Here is a 12,552-nt window from a genome sequence, read left to right as displayed (position 1 = left end):
AAGGCAGACAATGTTGATGGGACCGACAGTCAAGAGAATCATTACTGGGATGGAAGGCAGAAGGGCTGGAGTCTCCCCTTTATTTGGAAGGAAGTGGAAATAACATATATTGAGTACTTATAAATGAACCCAAGACCTGGAAGATAAAAGGAAAGGGCAGAGTGGTTGGTGGGGACATGATGAAACACCAACATTCATTAATATTAACCACCTACATGCCAGATGACAGTAAAACAGTTTAAAAAAATAGTGATAATAAAGAGGGAGAAAACAGAAAAGACTGCTCATGAAAATGCAGTTGGACCACTGAGAAACCAACTCGGTAACAGATAAAGTGGACTAAGAAACTACCCACGTTCTCAAGATAAGGCTGGTGAATAAAGGCATTATTCTTTTCATTGTGTATGGAAGAGCCTGGAAACAGATCTTGGGTGGGCTGAGAGGCAGCGCTCACATGATAAGGAGTGCCTAGAAAGGGCAGGTGCCAAAAGAGCACCACTACCCATCTGCTGGGCCCTCTGTGAAACAAGTCAGTCCTTGTGAATGAGCCAAACCAGAAGCCCTGGTTCCCGCCTTTCAGGGACTGGAATTCAGGTGCAGAAATTAACAGTGGAAAACACAGTTTATCAGCTGATTCAAACTAAATATTTCCAAATATAGATTCAATGTTGGGGGCTATGTGTTAAAATCACTTCCTATTTTCCACAGGACAAGGCTCTGCATCAAACAGGAGCCAAAATGATGTGTTATAACTAACCGAATGAAACTAAACTGCTTAGCTGTGAAGGTCTTTTAAGATTCAATAGAGATTGAATCTTTTGTCTCATAACCAACACATTAAGTTTCTATTCTAGAGTAAAAATGATGTGAAGCCTTACATCCCTGTGACCTAAACCTAAGTAAGTTTCTATTCTAGAGTAAAAATGATGTGAAGCCTTACATCCCTTGTGACCTAAATCTAAACCCTAATCAATATGCACTGTCACAGGTCTGCTTCCCTGTACTGGAAGAAAAATGGGGAGGGTGGGGTTGCAGAAATACAAGGGCAAGAAGGAATTTTCTTGCTTCATCAGCCTGTAATTTTCATGCTCACCTAGAAATCCTGGCAGATCTAACATTTGGGTTAATTCAGGAAGGGAAGAAAAATGTCAGGTGAATGATAATTGGATTAGCCAGGTATGCCCCAGAGCAAAATGGCTGGAAAAGGCCAGGACAGTATGCCTGGTACAGTAAAAGTGATGTTATTTTCTAAACCAAAAGTTGAGACACTCGACTGATAGACAATGGGATGGAATATTTTAAATTGGGGCTGTCCTAGAAAAATCAGGGACATATTGGATTTAGGTCAGAAGCTGATTTTACAACAAGGGATCCTCTGGGCCCAATATGCTAACAGGAGGGGATTAAGGATCAAGGATGGACAATATCAGAAGGAAAGGCTGTCACTGATTTGCAAAGCAGAAAAAGGAAAAATAAAAGTGTGCTCTGTAGACAGCACATGAAAAAGGTAAACATTCTACCTATAGAGTAGGAAGGAAAGGAAAGTATATCAGAAATGAAAGTATGTCAGTGAAATCTGTTCAGTTAGCAAGGGTGAGGGTGGGGGGATGGGAATGTGAGGGTTGGGATGGAGGGGGTATCACCAGGACAAACTGTATTCCACCTTACACAGGAGCCAGGGGTTAGAAGGTCAGATTGTAGCTTTCCTACTGGTGCAACCTGACCTTGGGCAAATTATTTCCCTCACTGTGGACTTTGATTTAAACAGAGATCCCCACAAATCCCGATTTTAATGTAAAGAATTAACAAATACAGTACATCTTCATTTCGCATGGGAAGGAGAGAAAACGCTCTTCTAAAAATGGAAGAGAGTACAGACACAGAACAGCTTGTCCTTTTCCATCCAATTAAAAACCTCGTGAGACTGAACTCGATGAAAAACAAAACTCTCCAGCGAAGCCGCAGGCGCCTCCAATAGGTAGACCACCACCAATAAAGTACAGCAGATGCCAGCAGCCCTGCCCCTAAACGGCTTGACCGTCCCGCGGTAAATCCGCATCCCTGAGAGGACCGAGACATGTTTGGGGTTAGAGTGGGTTATGCGGAGAGTCGGAGTAAGGCTGGAGGACACGCTGAAATGTCTGGCACGCCAAGGTTGACACAGAGACTTGCAGAGGGTGCGAGGGCCAGGCAGGGGCAGGATTTGGGCGGAGGGAGACGCTGGTTGCATCCCAGGCCACGGAGGTGGAGGAGCAGGGCACCTCCCGGGCGCAGAGAGGACGAGAGTCGCGGGCTGGCACGGCCTGGCAGCCGAGTAGGCCTAGGCCGGGAGAGGCACTGGAGGGCGGTGCCCGGTTTCCAGTGCGACGACCGCAGTTCCCGGCCCCCCCCCCTCCTGGCGAGAACCCCTCCCCCGCCATGGGCACTGACCTGTCCAGGGCCTGGCCGGGCCTGGGCGGGCGGGGCCTACGCAGCCCCTCGGCCGGGCGCCGCCTGGAGCGGGGTCCCGGACAGGCCGCCTTCTCTCCGCCGGGAGCCTCCGAGCCGGGGCCCGGGGCTGCCGCGGCGCATCCGACCGCACCCGCTGGCCGGCGTCAACAAAGGGCGGCCGGGACGCGAGGCCGGGGCGGGGGCGCAAGGCCCGGGCGGGTACGCGGTCGGCCGCCGGGATTGCGCGCGCGCGCGCGCGCGGCGAGCGCTCGAGGGCTGCAGCCGCCGCGGAGACAATGCGGCCCGTCCGGAACAGGCTCCCGCGGACGCCTCCGCTGGGGGCGGGGCGAAGGCGCGGGGCGGGGCCTCGGTCACACGGGGCGGGGCCGCCGGGGGGCGGGGTGAGCAGGCGCGGAAGCCCGGCCACGCGCTTTCTTTGTGCGGCGGGCCTCAGCAAGGCCGCTGGAGAGGGCACCGGCGCGGGCCGGAGCCAGCCCCGCCCCGCTGCTCGGCCCCTCCTCCCCGCCCTCGGGAAGGCACAGGAGGGTCGACGCCGCGGAGCGGAGCGAGGCCTGTGGCGGCTTAGGGACGTCAAGGTTTCGGTTTAGAGGCGCGGGCCTCGCCACGAGGACGCCTGCCACAGCCCCCATAAAAAGCCCCCTAAGTGGCGTGGTGGACTGATTCCCACCGCGGCCAATTCACTATCTGTGGGGCCTTAGAGGAAATAACAACAGCTACCGGTAATTGAGTGCTTAACATGGGTTAAGCCCTGTATGCACACACACTCTCACTTATTCACAATAACCCTACACGTAGTCATTATCCTCCCAGTTGGTAACTGAGAATCAGAGAGGTTAAGTAATGACCAAAGTGATCCAGTTACACCTTTATAAACAGTGATAATCCCTACTCTTTAGGCTTACTGTGAAAGTTAATTGAAGAAATGCAAATTGCCTTCAGTGTTTGGCACACAGTAGGAGCCCAATAAATGTTAGTTCTCTTCCTAAACCACACTGGTTTAAGACGAATTGTCATGGCGGTGCACATTTATTCAGTAAATATGCTAAGAGCTGTGGAGGATGCAAAAGATGTACAACTGGACATACACTTCTCATTTCCCCCCCATCCTCAGAGGTGCTGAATAGATGACAAATGTCTCTTTCAGTTCTTGAACTCTGTTCCCATTTCCCCCCTTTTCTTGCCTTTCTTAGCATCCTTATTCATATTCTTTGTCTCTCTGCCTCTCCCCCCATCCTTTTTCCTTTGTTTGCACGTTTTACATTTATATTATATTCCCTAATTGTTTACTTATCTCCCTTTCTCTTTCCCCATCCCCTTTCTTTCCCCTCTACCCCACGTATCAAATTTTGAAATCCTTCTTTCATTAATATTCACATTCCACCTCCCTCTGCCTTTGCATTTCTGACAGTTTTGTTTCTATAAACTAATGTGTGATTGAATATTTGACTTCCCTTTATTTCCCAAATGTGTTCACACTTTGTCTCCCTACCTCTACTGGAATGCCCCTTCCCCAACTCTGCATGCCCAAGACCTACCTATTGTTCAAGGAACTCAAGAACAGCAAACTTTTTCTGTAGAGGACCAGATAGTAAATATCTTGGACTTAGCAAACCATATGGTCTCTCTTGCAGCTACTCAACTCTGCCATTGTAGACGAAAGCAACCACAGATAATATGAACCACTGAAATTTGAGTTTCATATAATTTTCACATATCAAGAAGTACTCCTCTTTTGGTTTTTAAAAAACCATTTAAAAATGTAAATGCCATCATTACCTTGTAGGCTGTACAGAAACTGGAACTGTGATGGATTTGGCCCTTGGGCTGTAGTTTACCAACCACTGCTCTAGAATAATGCCACTTCCATGAAATCAATCCTGATAATCTCTAGCTTGCAGTAGCTTTTCCCTTTTCATAACTTTTAAAGCACTTACCTGTACCCCTTCTATAGCGTTTATCATATTTTAGCTTTTCTTGTCATTTTTTTCTTTGCATTTCTCATTTTCCCCAGCAGACTAAGCTCCTTAAAGGTAGCAAACAGATCTTACTTCTCTATGTACTACCCCCTACACCACAATGCTTTGCACAGATCAGGCATCCAAACATATACGGAAGGACAAATACTTAAGTCTTGGGTGGCTGACAACTGTTCCAACTGTGCAAAGCATACTTCTCTCTCATGAGACAGTACCTCAAGAACAGGATGCTTATTTAGATGATTCAGAGAAATATTTTGGGGAGCTCTATGAACAAAAGATGGAGAGAGGTGGGCAAATGTCTGTTCATTTAGGGTTTGTTGGATAACAAATACTTGAAAGGAGAACGCTGATTTGCACCAACCTGCAGGCAGGGCATATGTCCTCAGTCGGTCCTAGTCAATATTTCTATCAGCTAACTCATACAAGACAAAGAAGCATGCTATATAATTTACAGATGGCAAAGTTAAACAGAAGAGTTAGTTTAATGAATAAAAGCATTCAGATGGAAAAGATTCCTGCTCCACCACTTTTTCTCTCTGTGCCTCAGTTTTCTTATCTTTAAAGTGGGAATAATAAAAGTTCTTACCTCAGAGGATTATTGTCAGGATTAAATAAGTAAATACATGTACAGCCTGTCAAAGAGGGCTCAATAAATATTAGCTATTAACTATAACTCTTATTTTCTTGTTAGGCTGAAACTATGGGTCAAATTCACAAGATAACATTTAACAGATAGAATTAATTACATTTTGGTTCAAAATATAAATTGCACACATTTGAGACTGAGAAGACCTGGCATGATAGCAATTTATGAAAAAAAAAAAACTTCATAAAAACAAATTTTAAAAAAATGCAACCCTCTGTGAACCAACAATATCATTCCCACTGGGTCCAAGGAGTTAATATGGGGCCACAGGTGCAGCATCTTGATGGTAGAAGGTGAGGGAGTTACTGCACAAGGTGTGAGCCATTGCACTGCCCTTCCACAGCTGTGGGACCTGGGGCCTCTTCCAGTCTTAATTTCCTCCCATGCATAATAGGGTTAATGATACCTGTCTCTCGGGGTTGTCACAAGTGAATAAAGAACTACGTGCCTGGCACTTAGTAGGTGTATAACAAATGTCAGGGTCCTCCCTACCATACATACAGATGTAGGAAACAGTCCTGCCCCATGAAGGGCTTACAAAGCTAGGCCCAGGTGTCAACCTATGGTGACTAGTGGCTTTCTATATTTGGAATTAATGTGGTTAATTTGGGGGATCACACTTTCAGAGGATTAATTTGCATAGTCATGGATGACAATTATGGTGGGAATGGGAGTTCTTGATGTGTCTTGGTGAAAAAAAAAAAGAAAAAGAAAAAGAAAAAAGTCTCAGATATTGAGCCTGGAGATTCTCTCTTTTTTTAGTGGAATGGAGGGGGAAGAGAAATAACTGTCTACAACTGGAAAGCTGTAACTTATGAAGTGGACTGTGTTTTAACTCACAAGACAGAATCACGAGCAATAGGTAGAAGTCACAGGAGAGAAGATTTTGACTTAATTTGAAGAGCAATTGATAGAGTAATTCCACAATGAAATGGGCTGCTTTTCAACATGGAGAACCCCTCATCAATCCCAAGGATGCAAACAGAGAACAGATGACCTCCTTCCTGTCTTATAATTTTTCTAGTATTATTTTCTCCATATTCTTTTGCTTTCTTTTCCTTTGATTCCATTCCCCACTCCTTATAGGCTCTTTATAACTTCCCCCCTACCTTTTCACAAAGCATTTTTCTTCTCATTTCTCCTTCAGTTTCCAAACTCTCTTTCTCCTGGGTCTCCCCATCCCCAATGGCCAGCACACACTTGGCCAATGGTTGGAGCTGGTTCCCTGAGTTGTAAGTGGCCTATGGCTCATAATACTACAGAGACCTGGGCCAAGATTGCTGTGCGAACTGGCAGAGAGGGAAGGAAAGCAAATGGATCCCTGCAGGAGGTGAAGGTACTGGTATGACTCTCCCATCAGGGTAGAGGGATCCGGCACGGTCTCCTGAAACCCAGGTCATGGAAAAGTTCACGTGTAATTGGGCACTCACAAAGAGACAGATGATGATCCCAGAGCTGAGCAGTTTCTTCAAAGATGCTTCCATGAGCCATATGCAACCTGAATCCCCTTCTAGTTATCCCTAAGCAATTCCCATAGCTCAAAAGCTATGGTAGCCATCTTGCCATATTTCCAATTTTAAAAACTCCCTCCTAAACTAAGTGAAGCAGGGAATTGAGACAACTGGATAACTGCTTCAACTCTCAACTTTGCAAGTGTATATTTGGCCTCAGACACATGTACGCCATTTCATTGGCCTGACTCTAGAACTTTCAACTCTCCTTTTCTTTCTCTACCCTTTCACTCTTTTTTTCTCTTCTTTTCTTTTTTTCTTTTTTTTTGCCTTCTGAGTTCCCCTGTCTTTACCCCTGGTTCATCTCATTTTCTCCCTCTGTTTCCACCAACCCAGCAGGAGTCCTGGTTGCCTCTTTGAATCTGCAATAGTTTATCCTCCCATTCTAGATACCCCAGTGAAATGTGCCAAGGGATGGCAAGGAAGGCAGACTTTCTTCCCTCCCCCGAGGGCCCTGCTACACTTCATACCGTGAGCTGGGGGCTGCTGGATGTTAGGGCTCTTGGGTACAGGCAGGCCACCAGGCATGGCGGTGACAATGGCTTGCTGATGTCGTGATGGGCCAGACCGAGTCTCAGGCACACTCTTCTCCCCAGGCACCACCTCCTTCCATTCATCTGGGGCACATTGCTGGGGCTGTTAAGGGACAGGACAGAGAGATGGTCTTCTCATGAACTTCTTTTATGTTCTTGGACACTTCCCCTTTTTTTGTAGAGCTTGGGTAGCAGACAAGGACTATAAGATTCAGTCACCCTGAATTTAGAGAGCGTTCCCTTATCTTTCTTGCAATACCCAGAGAGGACTTCAACATTCAGCCTACACAGAAACATATCCAAATAGGGTCTGTGGGATTGCCTGAGCTGTGGTCTCCTCATTTGGTTCCTGAACCCTGGGATCAGCTTACTCACCACTGGCGAAGCAGGCTGTAGTTGTAAGATGACAGCTGATGTGTGCTGGAACCTGCGTTGTGGGGTGTGGGACAGGCCCTCAGGATGTCCATTCTGAGGCCCAGCATCTGGTGTGGGAGGGTGACATTGCTGGCTGCTGCCAGTCTTGTGAAGATTGGTGGTGGGGCACTGGAGTGGCAGGGTGGATGTAACCGGGCCTAGTGGCATGACATGGGCTTCTGAGCTGGGCTGCACGGCCAAGCTTGGAGGGATGGAGGTGAACTGGGGTTGGGATTGGGGTTGGAGCACAGGCCGTGATTGCTGGGTCTGCTGCTGCTGCTGTGGTGATTGTTGCTGTTGCTGCTGTTGGATCACAAATTGGGGCTGCAGGTGCTTTGATGGTGGCTGTGAGAGGAGCTGGTGTGGCTGTAGCTGAGCATAGGCTGAAGGGGGAAAGACCCAGGTTAGGTGGCATGGCTTGACTTCATCTTCTGCTGTGTCTTTTACCACTACCTTCCCCCAACTGTGCCCCTCCCACATCCACATAAAGAAGGCTGCCCAAACTCAGTGTCTCTGATGCTTTCAGCTCTTTCATCTTTCTCCTAGAACCTGGCTTGGTCATTGCCACAACCCTATTCTCTTTCTCTCTCTCTCTTTATTCTTGCTTTCTCTCTATGCTGAAACATTGGGCTCCTTGGACTGTCCCCCAATCCCAACTCAACATTCACCTCTTCTGTGAAGCTTTCTTTGGCCATTCCAGGCGTTCAGAAAAACACTGGATTCTACAATGTGCAACCATGTTCTCTCTCTCCTGTTCTCTGTGCCTATAATACCTGTTGCCTCCCAACTCCCCGCCCCCCCCTCAAGCCTGGCCCTGCCTGGCTACCTCTTATTCATCCTCTGGCTCCCCCCCAGGCCAGGCCTCCTCCAGAAAGAGCCGGTTTCACAGTGGCCCTCAGGCCTTTGCATTGGGCAGACCAGGGCTGTATGAACAGCTTCTTTTCTTATATACTGTGGGACCTCAGGCTAGCTACTTAATCTCTCTAGGCCTCAGCTTCCTCATCTAAAAATTGGAAGTAATAATAGCTCCTGCCCAGAAAATTGTTATAAGGATGAAATGAGAAAAAGTTGTGAGAAAATGATACAAGGGGCACAGCATGGTGCTTGGCACACAGTCATGCTCAATCATTTCTAAATGTAATTATAATGATTTTAGTTTGGTTTAGCCTCTCAAGGTATCCTGGGCTCTCTTCTATCATAACAATGTTTATCACATGGGTTACAATTTCTTTTTATAATCTTTCCTTCCAGATCACTATCCCCTTGTGGTCATAAACTACTGTGTATCTCTCAAACAAAACCTAACATGGTGCCTGACATCTACCAATAGATGACAGCTAAGTGAGTCAACTTTATTGTCCTGATCTGGAATTCATTTGTTGCCATGTGTTGTTAGCTTTTTCATTTTCCGTTTTAACCAGGCTGACCCTCTGAGGTCAAGATTCTTATACTTTTTTTGGTAATCCCTTCAGCATCTAGCTTCATGCCTTCCACACAATAGAGATTCAGGAAATTCAGCTCAGAGATTGATTGTCTTCATGCAGAGCACTCTGTTTAGTGGCATCCAGGCCAGCTCAGGATGAGAGCAGTTCAGCTGGATCTGGCCTGCCTAAAAGCTGCCCTTCACTGAGACCCCTTCACTGAGCCAGCAGGAGATGCTGTGCCATGCAAATGCAAAGAGGGCCACAGTTGGAAGCTCACAAATGGATTTTTACAACCAAAGGCTCACAGCCAGTAAAGATAAAGGCAAATTCTGGGTCCTGAGCTAACAGTTTCAAAGGATCCTGTGATGCTATAGGTGCAAAATAAGCAGATTTCAAACTGAGTTGGGGAGGTACCTTCTTTCTTGAATTTTGTCTATTTACATGGAAGTTTTTACCCATCTCATCACAGCCCAGTTATGGAGTTCTAAGCATAACTGCAAAAGGAATAGGAAGGGAAGGACAAAGGAAAGAGTCAAAGGAAAAACAAAACAGTACTTAGTGATTGCTTGTCAGAGAAGGAGGGAATGTTGTTGGCCCCCAAGGTTTTAGTCTGGCTGATTGGTAGCGAATGATGGAATGGAAACTTGGACAAGGATGTGGTTTTGAGGGAAATGTGTTGGGTTTGAAGCGATGGTGGAGCATCCAAGTGGAAATTGCCAGCAGGCATTTGGTGATTATAAATTCCCCTGACCCCAACCTCCAGCCCTGTGTCCTAATTCCACACTGAATAGCTGAAAACATATCGAGCAAAGACATTGCAAATGGAATTTTAAAGAAGACTACTGATAAGGCACCCGAGAGCTATCCAGCGCATGTTATGTTTTAGAAGCCAAAAAGGTCTGCAAAATGCTGGGCATCATCACTGAACACTCAACCAAAACTTTCTCTCCTTTAAAACAAAATTATGAATTCACATGAGTCTGGAACACAATCATTTTAGGAGCTGCCTATCTTAAGTGAGAGCTGGAAACAGTTCAGGTCAGGGAAGGTAAGAGGATCAATGGTATGGCCCACCACTAGTTGGCATCAGATTTTCATCAGTGACACAAGAGGTCTGGGTTAGGTGATCACTCAAGTCCCTTCCAGCCCTGCAATTTGATAGGAATGGCTATAATATAAGAATAGTTTAAAATTCAGGATTGATAAGGTGGAAAAAAAGAGGGCTAGAGAAGGAAAAGGCTCTAAATCTATAATGCAAAAAGAATATAGTTCTGGAAAATACCAATTTGTTCACCAAAGATTGGGAAGGGAACTCCTGGCTCCCTGCCCCTCTATTTCCTGTGCTTCCCGTCCTATCGTACTCTGTTCCCCACCCTGTGCTGCTCATTCAAAACTGAAGGCAATTGTTTTATGACAGATGATACTAGAATATATCAAGGCTGGAAATAAATCCATAGATCAAAGAGTCCAAGGTATTTCGGAGGGAGTGTATATTCTTAACTTTTTGAGGTTACTAAAAGACAAAGACCATGATTTAACTCTAGTATTATCCTGGCTCAAAAATCCTTTTGTATAGAGTATTATAATTACTTTCTAACTGGTGTCTCTGATTCCAGTTTCTTCTCTCTATAATCCAACTTACAGATAAATGGCAAATAATCTTCCTAAGGCACAGCTCTGATCCCTGATTAAAACCATCAGGGACTCTCCTTTGTCTACAGATGTCTAAAGCCTCTGGCATTTGCATTCTTTCTACAATATAAACTTAACCTTTTATTTTTTATTTCTTTGATCCAAGCAAATGTTACTATTCACCGTCCCCTATACAGAGTTTATGCCCTTTCTTTTACTGTCTATAGTATCACAAATCAAATCCTAGTCACCTTTCAAAGGCCAGTCTTCCCCTTCCTGTACAACTGCCAGGACTTTCTCTAAGCTGGTAGTGAGGTGAATCTGCCTGGCACTGTCCTCAGAGATGCTGCATGTCATAGCAGTCAAGTGTGGGCTTTGGAATCACAATGTTTGGATTTGAATGCTGACCTGTGTGATGCTGGGCAAGTTATCTGACCTCCCTGTACCTCTGTATCACCATCTGTAAGATGGGGATAATGATAAAACCTATCTCAAAGTTATTTCAGTAAATGACTTATCTCCCTCGTAGGCAGAATTTATGTGACTCATTTGTTTCCTCCAAAGTACTTTGAATTTAGTGGGTGCTTAATCAGTATTGCTGAATGAATGAATGAATTAATGACAACATGGTGGGACTCCACCTTGTTTGTCTCACAAAACTTTTCCTCTTCAGAACCAGCACATGGGTGAGATGGGTGTAACCCTAGAGCCAATTTTGGTCTTATCACCATCCTGATTTATTGTAGACCCTACAAATGTCCAATCTTTTCCCACTATTTTTCTGCAGTAACTTTCAATCCAACCTACCTGAAACTCATTGTTCCATAAAACTTCAGGTCCCTTTGTGGCTTTTTGGCTCTTATTTCAGTGCTTCTATTTTCTGGAATGCTCTCTTTCTGCTTCAGTGATCTAAGGCTTCAGCTTCTTTGGCCCAGGCTCAGTTCCTGTTTGTCCCTACATGTCTTAACCTTCAATTATGGTTTTTTCCTCAGAATTCTTGCATTCCTTTTTTGTTTGAGCCATACATGATTTAACATGTGCTACCTTATATACATATTACATTGCTTTTTAAAAATTTGTTCCTAATTTTCCCCCACATCTTTCGAATTGGAATGTGTCTCATCATTTAATTGGCAGTGTTTTTCTTTCTTGCGGTTAATAAAATAATGGTGCATTTTATAATCAATGATGTCTTGGATTAAATGAAATAGGAATACTTTTATTCTTTTGTGTGTATATGTCCTATCTTTCCAACTAGATTGTATGCTTAAGTCAAGTTTGTCTTATATTTCTTTTTGTTTTAATTTTGAAGATGTGTTTTAATTTAAACAGAAGGTTTTATGTTTTTCTTACCTTCCACATTGTCCAACAATATCTATATATGTTTATAGATGCTTAACAAGTATCTGTTCCTTAGCATGTAAGATAAATTAATTCTCTCTCTCCCATTTCCTTCCAGCTCAGTTTGGGGGGTAAAGGATAGGAGGGCATTTCCCATTGCAGCCATGATACTGGACGGGTCTATGTCCCCTTTCCCTACAGCTAGGACGGGGCCTATGAATTTGTGAAATATTAATGCACAGGAATCTCTCTAGACCTTTCTTTTTATTTCTTCCTAAGGTCCAGTAACTTCATTTCTCCCTATCACCCATATCAGCTCTGCCTCCCCCGCTTGCTAGAAAGTTCATTGCTTCTAAGAAACACAAGGAGTTGATTCAAAGGGACCTCAACCGAAGCTTTGGAAAGCCTTGATCAGCCTTTCTTGTTATGGAGCAGGGGAGGGGCAGGCCCAGGGCCTCTTGCAAATTAGGGCCTAGCTAAAAGGAGAGTTCAGGCAATGCTCATCTGTCCATCTGGTGCTCTAACTTTGACTTGCCTCCTTAGAATCTAAAGAGACCAATTCGCTTCTTCCAAACAACCAGCTGGTTGTAAGCAACAAGGGGATTAAGGTCCCTGGGGCAG

At 45.1% G+C, this 12,552-nt stretch overlaps 1 protein-coding gene across 4 annotated transcripts in view; it reads right to left on the bottom strand.

Annotated features, from left to right (window-relative positions):
* Positions 1 to 12,552, bottom strand: part of PHC2 (polyhomeotic homolog 2) — a 134,783-nt gene that overhangs the window by 25,039 nt on the left and 97,192 nt on the right. For 3 of the 4 annotated variants that reach the window (XM_037827800.1, XM_037827801.1, XM_037827802.1), the window contains 2 exons: positions 7,496 to 7,917; positions 7,058 to 7,223 (listed from right to left, as the gene is read on the bottom strand). In XM_037827800.1, coding sequence (XP_037683728.1) covers positions 7,058 to 7,223; positions 7,496 to 7,917 — 588 coding nt within the window. Of the gene's footprint in view, positions 1 to 2,430; positions 2,703 to 7,057; positions 7,224 to 7,495; positions 7,918 to 12,552 lie in introns of those variants that run through there. The other variant, XM_037827803.1, reaches the window with a different exon arrangement.

The sequence above is a fragment of the Choloepus didactylus genome, chromosome 2 (assembly GCF_015220235.1).
Source record: "Choloepus didactylus isolate mChoDid1 chromosome 2, mChoDid1.pri, whole genome shotgun sequence".
Lineage (NCBI taxonomy): Eukaryota > Metazoa > Chordata > Mammalia > Pilosa > Megalonychidae > Choloepus > Choloepus didactylus.
The sequence above is the reverse complement of the archived record's forward strand: the minus strand, read 5'-3'. Positions and strand labels throughout refer to the sequence as shown.